The 20,147-nt window shown below is 45.5% G+C and overlaps 1 protein-coding gene across 1 annotated transcript in view; it reads left to right on the forward strand.

The window, feature by feature from the left end:
* Positions 1 to 8,623: 8,623 nt before the first annotated feature.
* The window catches only part of NHSL2 (NHS like 2), a 111,487-nt gene continuing 99,963 nt past the window's right edge, over positions 8,624 to 20,147 (forward strand). The window contains exon 1 of the mRNA XM_083595821.1: positions 8,624 to 9,148. Within this exon, the coding sequence (XP_083451947.1) occupies positions 8,869 to 9,148 (280 nt within the window). The 5' untranslated portion in view covers positions 8,624 to 8,868. The remainder of the gene's footprint in view (positions 9,149 to 20,147) is intronic.

Raw genomic sequence — 20,147 nt, forward strand, 5'->3', positions numbered from 1 at the left:
GTGCAGAATAATTCAAATTATTCTTCATAAGATCTGCCTTGAGGAATAGATGGGTGATAGGTTAAGGTAAAGGGGCCCCTGACCATTAGGTCCAGTCGTGACCGACTCTGGGGTGGCGGCACTCATCTCGCTTTATTGGCCGAGGGAGCTGGTGTACAGCTTCCGGGTCATGTGGCCAGCATGACTAAGCCACTTCTGGCAAACCAGAGCAGAAACGTGTTCTGGCAAACACGGAAACGTCGTTTACCTTCCCGCTGGAGCGGTACCTATTTATCTACTTGCACTTTGACATGATTTTGAACTTCTAGGTTGGCAGGAGCAGGGACTGAGCAATGGGAGCTCACCCTGTCACGGGGATTCAAACTGCTGACCTTCTGATCGGCAAGCCCTAGGCTCTGTGTTTTAACCCACAGCACCACCCACGTCCATAGATGGGTGATAGTTTTGGGTAAAATTCAAATTTACTACTGCAATATAAATTCTCAGTGCAGGCATTGAATTCACTTGGAGATGTATTTTTTATTTTATTTATTTAAAACACACACATGCACATATATACTGCTTCTATAAAAAAACCTTTTAGCTGTTTACAAAAATATAAAATAAGATGTTAAAATGTGTTTTTTAAAGAAAAAGAAAAGTAGGTATTTTAAAATATTCAAAAGATGAGTAAAACCAACAGTAGCTAAAAAAGAAATAAAATATATGTAACTTCTATAGGTCTGGATAGCCTTGCCTGAACAAAAACTGTTTTAAGCAGGCACTGAAAAGCATGCAGCGAAGGTGTGTGTCTAATTCAATGGGCAGGGAGTTCCAAGGTGTAGGTGCTGCCACTCAAAAAGATGCATTTATTACAAGCGTGGAATTAGCATTATGTGGCATCCATAACAGTGCCAGTTCCACAGATTGAAGTGGTTCAGTGGGCATACATTGGGCAAGTTGATCCCACAAGTAAACCAGTCCCAAGCTGTTGAGAGCTTTTTATCCTACTAGCAACACCTTGCAGGTGCTTCCAGAGTGTGGGGCAGCCAGGTACTTGCCCTGGGCCTCAAAGTGCTGAAATCAAAGCTAGCATTATTAGTATTTGACTGTCACCTGTTTAGGAGATTTCATACTTGACAATGGTGGAGGATGTGTGTGCATGTCCCATTGGTGAAGTGTTGGTGGCATTCGCCCTTGTTCTGATAGGAAAGGCTCAGAGGGGGAGGACACGAAATGATGGGTGGTCGAGGGGGGTCTGTTGGGGGTGGAGTGAAAAATGGCCCTATTTTCATCTGAGGGATGTTGGGAGGTATGGGACCTGTTCCTAGAAACACACAACAAAATGAAGTCTGGATGAGCCCCTAGATAGATTCGCCTTTCAATGTGAACTTAACTGAATTTTCTTCCTAATCCCTAATCATGTGAATAATGAAATAAAGAGGTGTGTGTGTGTGTTCTGCTTCAGCTCTCAGCTAGCCAGCCAGGCTGTTTGGGATACAGTGGTACCTCGGGTTACAGACGCTTCAGGTTACAGACGCTTCAGGTTACAGACTCCGCTAACCCAGAAATAGTACCTCGGGTTAAGAACTGTGCATCAAGATGAGAACAGAAATTGTGCTCCAGCAGCATGGCAGCAGCGGGAGGCCCCATTAGCTAAAGTGGTACCTCAGGTTAAGAACAGTTTCAGGTTAAGAACGGACCTCCGGAACGAATTAAGTTCTTAACCCAAGGTACCACTTGCCTTAATATTAATGGCCAGCAGACGGCAATCTAAAACTATTCAATAAATTATAACCATCGCCCTCTCATTTCATTTCACTTTGTGCACTGGAAGATTGCATTTTTGTCTCCCGAGTATGCATTGTTCTAAAAGTATCACGCTGGAAGTCAACTTGCAGGTGGCTGGATGTGGAGGAAAAGGAAGGATCCAGCAGAAATAGCAGTGGAAGGACCTATTGAAATGATATACCACCACTGCCCTCCCCCTATACCACCACCGCCCTCCCCCGCCACGCTGAGGTTAGGAAATGTGAAAAGAAACAAGGCCACTGTTGTTTTTCACTTAGTATTTGTGTATCACCATGAATGTGCTTGGTGCTTTAAGGAGTATAAGAGGACAGGCCCCCACTGACACCCCCTATCTGAATGACAGCAGAAAGAAGAACAAAAAGGGACTTAGAATTCTGAGCACATACAAAGTGCTAACTGGTGGTAAAGGTAAAAGTAAAGGTACCCCTGACCTTTAGGTCCAGTTGCAGACGACTCTGGGGTTGCACGCTCATCTCGCTCTATAGGCCGAGGGAGCCGGTGTTTGTGCGCAGACAGTTTCTGGGTCACGTGGCCAGCATGACTAAGCTGCTTCTGGTGAACCAGAGCAGCGCACGGAAACTCCGTTTACCTTCCCACCAGAGCGGCACCTATTGATCTACTTGCACTTTGATGTGCTTTCGAACCGCTAGGTGGGCAGGAGTAGGGACCAAGCAACGGGAGCTCACCCCGTCATGGGGATTCGAACCGCCGACCTTCTGATCAGCAAGCCCGAGAGGCTCAGTGGTTTAGACCACAGTACCACCCTTCACAGAATTACCTCATAATGTGGCACCCACATTTCCTCAGTAATGCTTTTAGCTGCACAGTCTCAATCTGAAGTCAACTTTAATTACTATGGGCGGAATTCAATGCTGCGCTCTTCTCATCATTTTGTCTGAGCAAGCGTTTCCGTTTGTCAGATGGAAGAATCCCCCGCTCTCCTTGCCCTACACTGGGCAGGGGGGCCAACTTGAATAAAATATTGGGGCCCACACACAATCAATCACGTGATGCGGTGCACACACACCATTTGAATGGCAATGCCCATCAACTTTTTTGGGGGGGATAGCCCCCTCAAATATTTTATGGGGAAAGCAAAGACCCCTTGGCTGCTAGGAGCTGACTCCCATGAAAATTCTGGGGTTTTTCTGAACACCTTCCCCCTCCCCCCAGCCAATTTCAGAGGGCTCAAGGGGCACACAGTGGTGAAGAAGGTTAGAATGAGAAATACAGTGGTACCTCAGGTTACAGGCGCTTCAGGTTACAGACTCCGCTAACCCAGAAATAGTACCTCTGGTTAAGAACTTTGCTTCAGGATGAGAACAGAAATTGCACAGCAGCGGCAGCAGGAGGCCCCATTAGCTAAAGTGGTTCCTCAGGTTAAGAACAGTTTCAGGTTAAGAACGGACCTCCAGAGCAAATTAAGTTCTTAAACTGAGGTACGACTGTAATGGCTAGCCCAAGGTCACCTAATGACTGCATGGCTGAGTGGTGATTTGAACCCAGTCCTCATCAACACTCTGACATTGCATTGGCTCTCAGGCCATGCAGCTCTTGACGGGCACCCTCAGTCACAAATGCAACTTGTGCAGAGGCACTAGAGTGCTAAAATCAGATGCACATTTCCGGATGTGCCCATTGCAGCAGCAGCCATATGGCTGCTTGAGCCAATGTGACAAAACCTGCTAAAAGTCATCACAAAATTATCAAAGAATTGTGGCCATGAGGGTTAATTGTGAGCATTGGGAACAGTACTGAGAGAGAGAGAGAGAGAGAGAGTGAGAGAAGTACTTTGCACATGCTCTGTTGTAGCCTTTTTACTCATTTATCAAAGCATACTACAAGTACAAATCATACAGCAAGTACACATAAATAATACAAAGTTGTGTACCACTCACAATCTCCGTTGAGTCATAGCGAGATCCAAGAAGTTCCAGGTGCTCACAAAGGGTTGTGTTTCCGTTGGGAAAATCAAGGCACAGCAGAGGCTAGTGTCTGGAAGAAATATGGCTTATTGTACACATATTTACACCTGGAGTCTTCAGTGGAGGTGGTGCAGAACATTATACCCCAACAGTATGTGTGTGTGTGTGTGTGTGTGCGCGCGCGCACACACACACACACACACGTGCATTATTGTGTCTTATTCAACCAATAGAATGAAGGTATGGTAATATGCAATTTGGAAACAGACAATTAAATAATTTACTGAAGTTACATAAATTAGGCAGCATGCTATATTTAACTGTCATACTGAACAAACGGAGGCGCCAACTTGAATAAAATATTCGGGGAGCAGAGACCTGCCCTGCATAATTGATCACATGACACACATACCATATCAAATATTTTATTGAGGGGGGGCTGAAGCCCCCACAGCCCCTAGGAGTTGGCTCCTATGTGCACAAGTATTTTTTTTATAAAAAAAACAAGCCTCCTGAAATTTCCAAAATGGGAGTTTTTAAAAATGAAGCGGGATGTTTCATTCTTTAGAAAGTAGCTTACCTAAAGAATGACAGTTAAAAGATTTTGAACAATCTGATAAATCCAACATTTGGAGCAGAAATACTGGGCTAAGTTCAAGATGCTGGTTTTGGTGTGAAAAGCCTTATATAGCTTAGGACAAGGATATCTGAAAGATTCTCTCTCACCCCTTGCAGACCCAATAGATCACTGCACTTTGCAGATGAGGGCCTCTTGTAGATACCATCTTATCAGAAGGCCTGTATCACATAACATAGGAATCAGCCTTTTAGGTTGTGGCACCTACTTTTTGGAATTCAGTGCCCTTGAAGATTACAAGTATTTTCAAATCCAGTGAAGAAATAAGTAACAGAATGGGGCAATGTTATTATTTGCTCCAATATTTTCAAGTCAGGCCTATTACCTGATAAGGAAATACAAGTCTTTCAGAAATAACAGAATGACGAAAGAACAGAAACCAAAAAAATAGTGATTAAAGTATATAGCATCATTATGAAGACTATGCCTATTAATATTGGTAGGATAAGGAATTGGGACAATATATCCCCACAGACATTAGGAACTGGACCTGTCAACGTATCCAGCAACAAATTGTGAGCATGAATCTCAAGGAAAGCTTTTATAAATTGATAGCTTGCTGGTATTTGACACCTGCAAGCCTCCAGGTGGTCAATATTTTGTGGGAGGGATTCAAGTGCATACCAGATATTTAGGTTTGCACAATTAAAGCATATTAAAAGTGCTCTATCAGCTTAGTGCAGCAAATCCATTTTTTTAATGGACTTTTTGATGTCAGGAAAGCAATGGGAAAATGCTCTGAAAAGTGTGTGATGAATAAATGGTTATTAGGAAGGTGTAGAAATACCACAAAAGCAAATCAGGATGGGTGTTAATTGATGCATTAGCTCCCTAGAAATAAATCGGGGGGGGGATCCTTAATCAAGTCTGGGCATAATCTAACCCCTGCATAAGCTTTGTGCAAGCAGATTAGGATGGATGCTCAATAAGTAGTTCAGCTGTAGGAAACTTGTATACTGTATAGAGAAGTGATAATATAGGATAGAACCGCAAAGCACCGAATGCTGACATGGCCCTGCCCCAAAATAGTTATTTTTCTGAAGTGTAATAGTAAATGAAGTTCATCTTATGACCCATCAGCAGTCCCATTATGTATGCTTTTGAGATATATCAAGGATCTGGTGTTACCAGAGTATGTGCAAATGATGATGTGTTTTGTGTTAACACCTGCTCACATAACAATGTGCTACAACTAAGAAAGAGCACAGCACACACATACACACCCAGTTAGGACAGGGCTGTGGGAATAGGCTCACATGCAAAATTAATTACTATAGTGGCTACTCGCAGATGTCCCGTCTATTGAACATTCATCCTTGTTCGCACATTTGTGGGGAGCTCAGATGATGTTATCTATTGAACATTCAGTCAGTGCATCTCCTCCATCACCTTCTTGTTGCCAAAAGTCCCAGTTCAGGTGGGTGGGTTTGCTACATTAAGCGCTTTAAATAAACTTTAGTTGTGCCACTTTAATTTGCCAGTATGTGACTGAATCCCAATGAAAAATGGTGACTGCCTGGAAGTGCCTGCTGAATGAGGAAAGGTAGCAGGTTCTGGGGAATTACAGTGTTCCTTCTACCATATAATTTTGTCTAAAAACAAAGGTGGTTTTCAACATTAGAGCATTTTCACTTCACGGGGCAGGTGAGCACCCAGCAGGTAGTGTGTGTGAGAGAGAAGTTTTAACTTTTTATTGCTGCTCCACATTTGACCATTTTGACCATGTTGAACCATTTCCCCCACCATTCAAATTAGACCAGAGTAGTTGACACTAATATGTATTTGAATTTGTGTACGAGAAGCAACTCCATTCTTTCCAGTTCGTATCAGCAGGCATTCTCCTTTGTGTCTGCTGCCTTCTTGGTTGTTGATTCTATGATGCCAATTAAGTACTGACAGGGCATGTGTGCAAAAAAAAAAAAAAGAGAGAGAGCTGTACGTGCACCTTGTCTTTTTCTTTTTAAATATATAAAAACACACTCAAGAAGTGTGCTAAATCACATTCTGTAGTCAGGCAATTGTATACCAGTTGCCATCATATATTTACTTGTTTTCTGCAACTTTTCTGCAACTAAAAGGGACGCGGGTGGCACTGTGGGTTAAACCACTGAGCCTAGGCCTAGGGCTTGCTGATCAGAAAGTCGGCGGTTCGAATCCCTGCAACGGGGTGAGCTCCCGTTGCTCAGTCCCTGCTCCTGTCAACCTAGCAGTTTGAAAGCACGTCAAGTGCAAGTAGATAAATAGGTACCGCTCTGGTGGGAAGGTAAACGGCATTTCTGTGCACTGCTCTGGTTCGCCAGAAGCGGCTTAGTCATGCTGGCCACATGACCCGGAAGCTGTACGCCGGCTCCCTCGGCCAGTAAAGCGAGATGAGCGCAGCAACTCCAGAGTCGTCTGCAACTGGACCTAATGGTCAGGGGTCCCTTTACCTTTAAGGGATCAAAAGTGTGTTTATCTGAGCTCCTGCCCTGTCCTTACTAGCATGCTGGAAAAGAAATGAGAGCATTTGTAAATTCTCAGCACGTACCATACTTTTCAGATTGCTGCTCAATACATCAGTTATAAGTGACATTTGATCCATTCACCAAAAGCCATGGAAACAAATGAGAGTAGTGTGTTCAAGATGGTTTTCTCCAATTTATTGGATTATCCCTGCATCAGGTAAAATCTGAATTGACAAAGCATCGAGATTGGTGTTGTCTGAGGGTAACGTCATGCGAATGACACAAATTAAATGGGAGTGCAAATAGCTACAAACACACATTAAATTCCAGGGTAGACAAACTCTGAATATCCTACTAGCTCTTTTTTGTTTTAGAGGGGGAAGAGATATAAGAACTTTAGGAGTTTGGAAATGCCATGCTTCTGCAACCAGACATATACGGTACTTCCTTGGGAATAATAGTTCGTTGAATACAGTGGGGCATTCTTCTGCAAATTAAAGATGCCTACAGTTTCTAGGAAGGAATCCTCAAGAGGGTTTCTAGCTTCTTTTCTGCAGTTGGGGGCGGGGACAGATCTCAAGGGGAAGTTAAGTTCACACATCTTTCCCACCACAGCGTCCCAAGCCTGCCTTCAGCCAAAAGCTGAGGTGACAGAGTGCAACCCTATAGTTGCTTTCTGCACACACACAGAGCTCAGTCCTGTTCATCTTTACTCAGCATTTAGTCCAACTTGGGTCAATGGTATTTAGGCTGTGTCCACACTCACATTTACTGCACAATCACAGTGCTTCCAGTGCTGGGTTAAGGTTCACATGACGTTATTCAAAACGCATTATGTATCCTGTATTTTGCTATAAAATATTACTGTTTGATGTTTTCCTTTCTAAAACGAGCTTAACACTGGCAGGCGTCCTTAAGCTCTTCCTAATTCACCTGTGGCCAAGGTGTGAACACCTTTGCATAGGGTAAAAGTATCCCTGCCCCATCAACACTATGTACACAAACAGAAACGAATCTGACACTAATGAAATCATGATAATCTGAAAGGCTAGCAAGCACTGGGTGGCGGACAACTTCTCTGCACCCTAAGGTTTTAATGTGAACACGGACTTATAGTCTCAGGCAAAGTGTAAACAGTTTGCAGTCAAACCTAAGTTAATGTGTCTTTGAATGTGAAGTGCAAGTAGTTAGCGAAGGGGTGCAGGACCAGGACCGGAATGCATGGGAGCCTAACACTTCTCTTCTGATGAAAATCACCCCTCTCTCTCTACCACTCTCATGTTTGCCTTTGGCAAAAGCGCAGGTGTTTTAACTAACTCTCCCGGTGAAAACAATGGGAGAAGTATAACTATCTGTGGTGGAACCGTGCACGTTTTCTTGTGCACGTTGCTCTTCACGCGGGGCGGAAAGCCAAACAGAGGAGAATTCCCCACCCATCCATTAATGTACACTCGGTTTGGCATTCGTGTGTGAGGAACACCCGCCCAGTAAGGCTTCGCCATCCTGACCGGAGTGGAGCCCCATTCAAGGAGGACTTTTTTCTGAAGTGACATAGCATCGGATCCGGCTGGCTCTGAGCTCCGGCGAGGGGACGGTCGCTGCTCTTAGGGTGGGCCTGAGAGAGCAACTCGCGAACTGAGGCTGCAAAACCAAACTGATGATGTCAGTACAGCCTCTCGCTTCTCTCTTGCTAAGTCTGCTACCACCGACAGTCGGCCGCTTCCAAAATAAATCTGCTCGGGAAAATAGGAGAGCCGCCCCTTCTAATCCTTTGGGGTTATACTAGCAGCTCTTCCTCGGGGTTCCCCGTCGAGGCGAGGCGTTCCCCAGGCTGGTCAGGCTCGGGAAGCAGCTCAGGAGAACTCGACTTCTACTGCCTCAAAGTCCCGGGCAAGCGGAGGAAGAACCGGACCGCTCCTGGGAGGCCCCGTCGGACGAGCGGCCGTCAGCTTCCTCCTTGTCTAGAAAAGTAGCAGCAGCCTGGCGCCGACCGACCTCCAGGCAGCAGATCCACTCCGAGGGACGCCCGGACAGCGGCGGCTCCTCTTCGGAGGGCAACAAGGACAACAAGATGCCCTTCTGGAAGCGCACGGTGGAACCGCGCCGGCTGCTGCCCTCCGCTGCCGTCGCCCCTCGCTTGGCTGCTCTGCCGCTGGCCCAGCTCCACGACGTGTGCGGCCTGGCGACGCTGGCGCTGTTGCGGCAGCTGGCGGATCTCTGCGGACACTCGGCGGCGTTGCTCGCGGACCTAGAGGGTCGCTTGCTGGAGCTGGCCCGCCGCGCCCACCGGCTTCGAAGCCGCCTCTGCAGAGTCCATGGGCTCATGCGCCCCGGGGCGTCTCGAGAGGCAGGTAAGAAAGAAAAGTCACCGCCCGCCCCGTCGAGGCAGGGCCACCGCGCTCTCTGGGAATAGCACGTGGGCCGCTCCTAGAAGGGCGCGCGGATTGTTTCCAAGGCGGAGAAGGCGGGAGGGATTTGCTGTAAGGCAGCTTCTCTCCCCCCCCCCCCACTAAAAGAGGAAAGGCGTCACCCAAATGCAATGCAGCTTACGCTAGTGGTGAAGACTGCGAGCAGGTGACCTGCTTGTGCCTGGCCAGTGTGCTCTCTGGGCGGCAGTCACTGTGACGGGCAACTTCAATACTTCTCTCCCTCCCTAAGTTCTCTTATCATAAAACCAGACTTCAGTCGGACCGTGGGCTCATCCACACTTTCCTTGTGCCCTGCGTAGAAAGCAGGGGTCGGACAGGAGCTCAGTGTTTCAACCAGAGGACTCCTTGAAATAGAGGACTTGTCCTTTCACAGCCATTTGAATGGAGGACTCTACTCTGTAGAGTAGAGCAGGTGGCCAGTCTGTGCAAGTATCTCTCTGCAGACCCAGAGGGTGGGGGTGGCAAGGAAGGGGTTAACTCTCAAAAGAGTCAGATGTCAAGTCTCAATCCTTTCTGAAATCCTCCATTTGTGTCCTGTGATGAAAAAAAAGAATAGGCCCTTTGCCCATGCTCAGGGGCATTTTTAAAGAAAAGAATTGTCTCTTTTCCCAGCTTTTTATTCCTAGTTTGGAAATGCAAAGGCTTCCGATGGGCTTTCTAACATGACAGTGGTGGTGGTTTTGCTGACCCTGCTTGCTGCAACTTTGCAGCCACGCTCCACCTTCATTGTCAAAGGCAGTAGTGCTTCTGTTTACCTGCTTGCGGACAGACGTCTGGTTGTCCATTGTGATAATGGAAAGCTGGACTAGACAAGCATTTGGGCTGGTTCAGCAGAGCTCTTCTTATATTTTTAAAGATAGGTCACGTAGCCGGAAGAAGATGATACGCACAAAATTTAAAATGGTTCGAAACAAGATGCAGCTCAGCTGCGGGGGGGGGGGGGAGCTGGCGAAGCAGCAATTCTGACACATTTGGCATGTTGGAAACACATGGCTTTCCCCCAAAGAATAATGAGAACTATAGTTTACCCTTTCATGGAGCTACAAGTTTGCAGAACCCCTGACAAAGTACAGCGCCCAGGATTCTTTGGGGGAAGTTATGTGCCTTCTTGGCTGATAGCAATAGCTGCTAATCCACAGGCATTTCTGTAGAGAGGCAGGATCCAAAGGTCCTGGGCAGCAGGATAATGATGTGTGAATAGAACAATAGTTTCTAAGTCACGGGGAAGCAATAGCCCACTTTGTCTGGTATTTAGGCCTCAATAGCCAACTTTATCTGGTATTTAGGCCTCACCCAGTTCTGGGTGCCAAACTTTAAGATGCTGAAAACAAATTGGAACAGGTTCGGAGTAGGCCAGTGAAGATGATCAGGTGTAGGGAATATAAGAACGAAAGAAGAGCCCAGCTGGATCAGGCCAAAGGCACATCTGGTCCATCATCCTGTTCTCACTGTGGTCCAGCACATTCCTTCAAGAAGCCCACAGGCAGGAAAATGTCTGCTGTGGGGAAGGGAGCTGAAGGAACTGGTTGCAATTGCAACTGTTTAGCCCGGAGAAGGGAAAACTTGGACTGTTTACATATTGGACTTTTACTCTGGCTCCAATGCACTCCCGCTGTTAGCATCTGAATCCACGTGCATGTTACACAAGGGACGCGGGTGGCACTGTGGTCTAAACCACTGAGCCTAGGGCTTGCTGATCAGAAGGTTAGCGGTTTGAATCCCTGCGATGGGGTGAGCTCCCATTGCTCAGTCCCAGCTCCTGCTCACCTAGCAGTTCGAAAGCATGTCAAAGTGCAAGTAGATAAACAGGTACCACTCCGACAAGAAGGTAAATGGTGTTTCTGTGCGCTGCTCTAGTTTCACCAGAAGTGGCTTAGTCATGCTGGCTATATGACCTGGAAGCTGTCTGCGGACAAACACCGGCTCCCTTGGCCTATAGAGCAAGATGAGCGCCGCAACCTCAGAGTCATTTGCGACTGGACCCAACGGTCAGGGGTACCTTTTCCTTTACCTTTACATGTTACACAGGGCTGATGTGTCCTGTTTCACCACTTGCGGCAAAATGGGGAGATCTTGCACAATTTCAAGTGAGATCTTGCCCAAAACGGACATGCTCTTGCCCCCAAAATCAGCACTGTGGTGGCAGCAGGCTTCTCCCATGGGTGTTCTATTGGGAGGGGGGGCTTCTGCTGCCTGAAGCAGTAGCTTCACCCTGCCTAATGGCTTTGCCAGCTCTGATGTTACTCATGATATTAATAATAAAATATTAAATTCATAACCCACCCTTCCTCTGAAAGGAGCCCAGGGTGGCCAGTAATATGTAAAACATCTTAAGCTTAAAACAATTCCAGCACAGATGCAGACAGGGAAAGATCTCAGCTTCAAAGGCTCAGATTAAAGCTACCCTGTAGTTTCTGGAGAAATATTGTTGCATGATACTTTTTCTTTTCAAACCAGCATCATACCTGAAAGGGTAGCTTAAGCCATGTTCGCTTCACAGCCATTGAACTTGCGTGGGTGGCAGCATATGCTCAGGTGAAGGCTTTGTGATAGGAGTTCGGGGGGAGGGGGGTTGCAAGGGGAGAGGTAAGGGCATCAGGTGACCACCTGCTTTTCTCCGGTGTGTACAGCAGGGTGCCAAATGAGATCGAAAATGCAATAGGGAGAAATGACCTTGCTGTGTTTTAAACCACTAATGTGTTCATAGCCTTGTATTCTTATTCCCCAGAGGACAAAACAACATCTAATGAGCTTAAGCTATGGAAAGGTAGATTCTGGTTGAATGTTAGGAAATACATCAAGAGGAATTTGACAGTGGAACCAATAGCCTAAGGGTGTCCCTTGTGGAACGTCTCCAGCCAGAAGCTAGAAAGCCGTCTGCTGGGGAAACTCTAGCAGAGGTTGGCAAGATGATCTATAAAACCCCTCCAACCGATTGTGTAATTTACAGTTTGTTGTCTATTCCCCTTCCCCTCAACCTGTTGTTGGTTTCTGGTATGTTTTCCACTGGGTTTTCTGACCAGAGGGGTTTGAAAAAGTATCATGGAGCCTGTGTTTCAGATTTCTCAGCAAAGGTGGGGTTTTTTAAAGGACCCTTTAGAAAGTATGCCTTCTTGGAGAACAGTTCCAGTGTAACTCTGCAGAGTGTTTTCAACTGTTCTGACAGTGCCCAGCAAGCTCTCCTGCCATTCCCATTTGCTTCTCCATCTGCTCTGGGCTGCCATTTGGCCTCCCCGCCCCCCCATGTGAAGAGTGAGCCAAAAGCATCTTTTAGGGATGAGCTTTTATTCTGTAGACCAAAAAGCATTTTCTTGTGACTTAGCATTATTCCAGTATGGAACAAACTACGCCAAGTGTACAGTGGTAGCTTGGTTCTCAAACTTAATCCGTTCCAGAAGTCTGTTCCAAAACCAAGGCATTCCAAAACCAAGGTGCACTTTCCCATAGAAAGTAATGCAAAATGGATTAATCCGTTCCGGACTTTTAAAAGCAACCCCTAAAACAGCAATTTAACATGATCCTTACTATCTAATGAGACCATTGATCCATAAAATGAAAGCAATAAACAATGCACTGCAGTCACACAATCAATATATCCAGTAGCTGGACTGGGTTCCACACAGTCACAAAAACAAAACGAAAAGAGCCGCAAAAACAAAAATGCAAAATAAATAGCAAAAACAGATGGACCTCAGCATAACACTCAAATCGGAAGTGTGGCACTCAAATCGGAAGTCTAACACTCAGAAAGGAGCATGTTCGGCTTCTGAAAAAAGTTCACAAACTGGAACACTTACTTCCGGGTTTACAGTGTTTGGGTTCCAAGTTCTTTGAGTACCAAGGCATTTGAGAACCAAGGTACCACTGTATTTTAAAATGTACTAGAGTGCGCAATTGGATTTCCCATCACTTATACCTTTAATGCTGCTGTTATTTTGGTCATGATCAATCTTCTTGCACCAATGTGTTTTTAGTAATGGTTCCATAAAAATATCACACCAGTGTATTGAGGGATTAAGTCAATGGAGTCATAACAGTCACACATTGGATTGCTTAGCCGTTTAGCTGGGGTTGAAAGCAAACATTGAATAAAGAGTTGAATGGACCTACAAGGTCATGGACTTATGGGTCTATTCCCTGTGGAGTTATTCTTTCTCAGTATTTGTTCCACATCTGCAAATGGGGTAAAAGTGGTCTGCATACTTGTGAACTATGCCTTCTGCTCTGAAAAGCAGGTCCCCCGATTCCCTGTTTTCACCCTTACAGAAACTCTGTGAAGCAGGCTAGGCCGAGAGAGGCTGGCTTAAGATCGATAATCCAGTAAACTTCATGTTTGAACTCAGGCCTCTCTGGGCCTGGTCTGGAACTCTACCACCTTACACTATTTTGGCTCACCAGGAATGAAACTACGCCCGAAGAGAGATCAAAATATTTTTGATCAAAAATTCCTAAAACTAAGCAAGTAATTCAAAACAATTTTGTGACATAACCCTGACCCCACATTTATACCACTTTAAAAATCATGGCTTCCTCAAAGAATTCTGGGAACTATAGTTTACCCCTCGCAGAGTTACAATTAAACACTGCAGCTCTTGAATAATATGAGCTGCTAAATGAAGCACAAACATTATGTAAGTGTTTCTTGTAGATGTAGTTGCTGGAGGTCATCTTCAGTCCCTGGAAGACAGCCATTTTTTAAAATGGCGGCAGCCAATTTGAATTTCTAACATTCAAAAGCTTCTCTGGATCTTGTCGGAGCTCTTTAAGCTGAGTTGACCAATCCAGCATAGTGGAAGGTGGAGGAATAACCTCATCTAAGATTAACCCGATCAGGTCCCTCTTTCTCTCTTCCTTTTGGAGAAAATAATGAGTACAGTGGTACCTTGGGTTAAGTACTTAATTCGTTCCGGAGGTCCATTCTTAACCTGAAACTGTTCTTAACATGAAGCACCACTTTAGCTAATGGGGCCTCCTCCTCCTGCTGCGCCGCCGGAGCATGATTTCTGTTCTTATCCTGAAGCAAAGTTCTTAACCCGAGGTAATATTTCTGGGTTAGCGGAGTCTGCAACCTGAAGCGTATGTAACCCGAGGTACCCCTGTAATTTTACTCTGCCTCCTTTGGGGTTCTGGAGACCTGATTAACGGGACTGGCATGATTCCCAGGTCTTTGCAGTTCTTTCTAGTAAGTACCATAGTAAATATAGTTGGTTATCAACGGTTTGCTGAAGTCAATTATCTCCAAATACGTTGGCCTTGAATTTGCAGGGCCAGTCAGTGCCATCCAGCAGGAAAAAAAAAATTGAGGGTTCACTGTAGCTGCCACTTGGGCTCACCAGAAACTCTGACAATTAGGGTGTTTATCTTCCTTAATTTATAACTTGTATCTTATAAAGTTTGACATGACCTTTCGTTCGGCGGTGCCTGGCAAGTTGCTCAACCCAGCCCGGCCCAGCTTCTTGCAGCCTTGCAATATGGGGGAGTTAGAGCAGTAAAATAACGAGATAAAACAATGTTAAAACAACAAGACACAGCACTAGAGGAAGCACTAAAAGAAGTTAAAAAGTAAAACATAAGAGAGGGATAAAAACAAGTACTGAGGGTTGGTTATAAAGCAAAAATTTGCCTTGAAATGAGCCTTAGAGCTGAAAGCCCTCCTTCCTCCATGAAGTGTGGGCAGGGCTGGATGTAGGCAAAGCCCCAGTCTATATCTGAGAAGGAAAACACGAACCAGAGCTCTGAAACCATCGTAACAATGGAAGTAACTTCCCAGAGCCCTGGAAGGATACCAACTGGCAACCCCGGTAGTAGAGAGATGGTGACCCATAATGTCGATGGGAACATACTACAGGTCCAGCAAGTTTCGAGCCAGAAAAAAGGCTGGAGCTTAGTATTAATTCCCAAAAAACTTGTATTCACCAACTACCCAAAACCAAAGGGCTTCCTCCCACGGATAGATCGCATAAAGCATCTCTTGAACATCTTAAATGATATACTGCCAGGTGTAGTAAAGCCATCTGATACAGCTTCTATAGAGTATTTATACTATGATGGACACACAATACAAGCAATGATCACCTTCCATGATCAAAATCTGGCCAACCTTATCCACAGAGCAAGAAATCTACTCATAAAGGAAATGATAGTAATACTAAGATTTTTCGAAAATAGGGTACCAAAGATCTCCCTCTTTGATGCCAAGGGCGACAAGCCAATGGCAAATGAGGATCAGAAAAAATCTAAAAAGGAAAACTGACCTCAAAAGGTCCAGCTTGACCATCATAAACAAGAGTCACCAAAATCAAAAAGGAAAGGCACATCCCTATACAACTCTCAATAGCCTATGAGCGAGCGAAAGGACATTTTCTCTACAGAAGAAAACGCTCTAATAAGCCGATTTTGGTCATTGCCGTCCCCAGCCCAAGCTGAAATCTTGGAAAGATTAGAAACACTAAGAAACAGATTGGCTGGGAAGGATGCTCACAATGGGGCCAAGGAGGGTCCACATTTGTGGTCCTTCTCTCCAAAATGTCTAGTTGGCAAGAGGATGTCTGGAGGTTCATTCAAATGCATAGATGCGGACCTTCAGTCCCAGCCTCCATTGGTGTATGACATGGGAGGGGCCAACCAGGACGTGAAGCCCTCAAGCTCCTGGCTTGGCTACCTCAGGTTGTCTCCAAATGTGATAGCTACCCCCCCACACACCGAGAACAGAGGAACACTACAGCTCTACCAAAGAGATCCCTACCAATAGAGCAAATGGGAGGTTTTTTTTTTTACAAAATAGGTCTCCTAGACAAGGTGGGAATGACGGAAACAGGCCTCGGAGGGAACGGGGTCTAAAGACCAGGTGTAGGGAATCTTTTGTCGTCCAGATTATTGCTGGACTGTTACAATGTCCATCATTGGCTATGCTTGCTGGAGCTGATGGGACTTGCTGTTCAGCAGCATTTGGAGGGCCAAAGGTTCCCCACATCTTGCCTAATGGTAGGGCCGGCTCTGTTTGATTGAAACCTGGATGTTATAAATTATTTCTGGAAACAAGCAGTGATGTGCCATGGCTCAGGCTGGGCTGTGCATGTATAAGGCCAAATGTCTGCTCTTGTAATTGGATCCTCCCTTTTGCTTTTCTAGAATATAGGGGTGTAAGAGGTTTGGGTTGATTCATAGGTTTTCAGATTCAGGAAGTTATGAGTGGGAGCAGAAGTGAAATCTAAAGCAAGAACACCATTTAAAATTGGATCCAACATACAGGAAGGAACTGTTTTCACACAGGGCAGAGAGTGGATGAGTTTCCAGCTTTGGACTGCGGCTTTGGGAACAAACTGGAGGAGATTTTTAAATTGTTGGAGTCTGGGAATGAACTACAGGAAATGGGAAAGTGAATCCCTTATTCCCCTGAGCCTGCATACACAGTCCGCTGCAAAACTGTGAAGTCAGCCATGTGGAGACAGGGAGCTGGATTGGAGAGGATCCATCTGTAGAATGGGAACAATGTCAAACAATTTCACAGGGCAGTTAGAGAATAAAACCATACAAAGACTGCAAAGCATGTAGGACATGATCCAGCTTAAGTTCCAGCACTTTTAAGTCCTTTTCACTTTGGTTGGAAAACAAGCTATGTGCTAAAAACTCACCTACATAAATCAATGAGACTGGGCTATGTACACAACCATACATTTAAAACACATGGTATCACCCAAAGGACAAAGGAGCAGGTAGTTTGTTATGGTTGCTGGGAACTGTAGTTCTGTTAGAGGGTAAACTATCATTTCAATAATTATTTGGGGGAAGTCATGTAGTTTAAATGTGCTTTAAATATACGTATTGTGTGTATGCAGCCTCCAAAAGTATTTCATTTTGGTTCAGTCAACCCCACTGTTGAAACAGGAGTTTCTGGAGCAGTGGACAATCTGGAAGACCCAAACCATGCCTCCCCCCCAGTACATTCTGTATATGCTTAAAGGCACTCTTCTTCCTTTTTGTTTTATATAATCTGAGCCTTGGAACTGCGAAGCAGATTAGGGGATAACCTCTGCTGAGCACTGGCTCAAAATTCTTTCTTTATGTAATTTATATTTCTCTTTCAAGAAGATAACTCCAATCAGCCGACAGCTGAAACAATAAAACTTGGGACACATAAAACAACCTATTCCGTTTAAAATAAAACAACATCAAACAAACATCCATAAGCCAACTTTATAAAAACACCAATCTTCCTTTTTGAAGAAGATGTATTTGTTTGCATGAGAAAAATGAACCAAAATGAGACTGCTGGATCTGTTTGGGAAGGGCATTCCAAATGTGGAGAACTTTTGCTGTGGGCAAAGCCAGGCACGATGTCATAGACCTATAAGACCTATCTCCCATCTTTTTAATTATTTAATTACTCATGGTACAGCAGCTGGTCAGGAATGGATCACTTTGATCAGAGCCAAGGAAGCGGGTGTTTAAACTCCTGGCTGTTATTCTAATCTAATTCACCCCTCTGCAGCTCAGTGTTCAAACACCACACGCCTCTGAATACCGTTCACCAGAGAAGACAGCTGTTTGGGATAAAGTCCTGTTTCTGGGCTTCACATTAGCATCTGGTTGGCCAGCATGGGAAACAAGATGCTGGACTAAGCAGGCCTTTGGTCTGAAATTGCAGGACCCTTCTTGTGTTCGTGCTTCTTTTCTTTTAGCTTTGAAAAAGATGGATTTTTTTTTTTTTTAGTACAGTGAAATAAAATGTTTGGTATCGGAATAAAATTAGCAATTCATAATGCATTGTGAGGCCATCCTTGGGGAGTAGCACTTTTAAAATAAATGTTTTTAATTGGTTTTTCAAAAGGAACATGAGAACATAACCCCTATTAACGTACATTTACCCTCCCACCCTCCCTCAAAGCACAGAATCCTAAGGGGAAACGTTACTGCAAAGTTTCAAATGTGAGTCCACTGTATTTGATGTTCTGTTGAGTATGTGATGAAAGGATGCAATGCCTCTATAAAATCATCCTCTTCTCTCTTTCTTGCTAAGGCTTTAACTTCCTTGGTCAGTTGTTCTGAATGTGCTGCAGTCCAAACTTTCTGTTGCCATGGTGACATTTGCAAATGCTCAAAAGTTTTGGGCGACAAGTTGTTGAACTGCTACTAAAAGAAACACAGGAGCCAACTGCCAGGGGCTGTGGGGCTTTGGCCCCTGCAATAAAATATCTGAGCCCCTCCCCCCCGCCCCGTTGATGGGCATTGCCATTCAAATGGTGTGCGTGCACCGTGTCATGTGATTGAGGAGGAAGGCACGCTTGGCAAATCCACACCATGATCGACTCCCACCCACAAAAACCTATGTCCCCTCTGTGGAAGGACGTGTGGATCCAGAATTGGCCTCCACAGTCACTTACGGACTCATTGTTAAAACAATGTTAAAACTCGGCTACGAGCGATCGCCAAAGAAGAAGAAGACCTAGGACCCCTGATTCAAGTTGGCACTCCTGAAAAGTAATCAATACTTTGTATCTCAAACTGATGTTTTCATTTTTAAATATTGTTAACTATAATGAAGTAGGGGGTACAGACTGGGGTGTGTGTGTCTCTTAACAACTCCAAGTACAGCTCCCAGGATTACTTGGCGGAAGCCATGACTCTTTTAAGTGGTGTCATATTCCCCTGTACGCGAAGATAGGCACTAGCAGATTGAGTGGACGAGACCAATAGTGGGTTCAAAAAGGCAGTTTCTTCACATGCCGTAGAGAGAATTGAGGGGCTCATCAACCTGGAAAGGTAGCCCATCTAGGAGAAGGACAACTCTGATCCTAAACTTCGGTGGCCTTGCAGGATATTTTCAGAAGAAGAAAAGGCTAAGGAGGAAAGCCGACACAACTCCAGAATGGATTCCCTAAGACAGTTGAATAGCACCTTGTATGCCTCCTTTCCAGCAACTCCTTCAGCCAAGCTGGTGCCAAACATAATTGCTCTGCTTTTCTTTCTTCTTAGCGAGGCTGAGAAGCGGGTCCATAACTTCCACACACACTGCCCAGCCTTGCGCCCCCCCAGGGCGGTCACTTGCGGTGCTGCTAACACAGAGAGGTTTGACTCCACCCCCAGAGGTGCACTCCACTGTTTCTCAAGACAGATGGATGCCGACAAAATACTGCTTTAAATGAATAGTGCAGACAAGACTCAAGCAGGGCTCAGTTTGCACCAGTTGTAGAAAAGCTGTTTTGGCACAGAGGCTGATGGCCAACAGATTCTCACCCTCACCCTTGCCCTTGACATTCTATGGAAAGGAGGGTTTCTGTGCTTGAATTGGAAACTAGGTACTCCTGGTCCTGGTCAGTAGGATGCCTTGTCCCTCCTGAAGGCCAGAACAAATACAGTGTTACAGGATGAAGCTCTCCCGCTGCTTAAAAGGCCTTGGTGAAGGCAGGATGCTGCGAGGCGGAAAGAAGGTGCTGACTTTGCTTATTGTGCTGTCTCTTTTCTTTTCCTTCCCCTTGTAACTGTTTGAGTCAGAGTGGAACTTTTGGCTTTGCATCCTGGGTGAGTTCTGTATGCCGTGAGTGGTTGCTTGTTCTGGAGAGATTCGCCTGCTTTCCAACCTGCATGGCGGTGGGGAGGTTTGTGGTGGGGGTGGGAAAGCAGTTTTAAAAAGCAGCAGCCTGACACTCTTGCTTGCAGCAGGCTGAGCCAGAATGTGGGGGGGGGGGGGAGAGCAAATTTGGGAATCTCCCTAGCTCTGCTGGTCCCAGGATCTGAAGGCCCCCTGGCAGAGAGGTCATAAATGGACCCCTGTATGCAAGGAACGGGACATGGGTGGCGCTGTGGGTTAAACCACAGAGCCTAGGACTTGCTGATCAGAAGGTCGGTGGTTCGAATCCCCACGATGGGGTGAGCTCCCGTTGCTGGGTCCCTGCTCCTGCCAACCTAGCAGTTCGAAAGC

The sequence above is a fragment of the Podarcis filfolensis genome (genome assembly GCF_964270895.1).
Source record: "Podarcis filfolensis genome assembly, chromosome: Z".
Taxonomy (NCBI): domain Eukaryota; kingdom Metazoa; phylum Chordata; class Lepidosauria; order Squamata; family Lacertidae; genus Podarcis; species Podarcis filfolensis.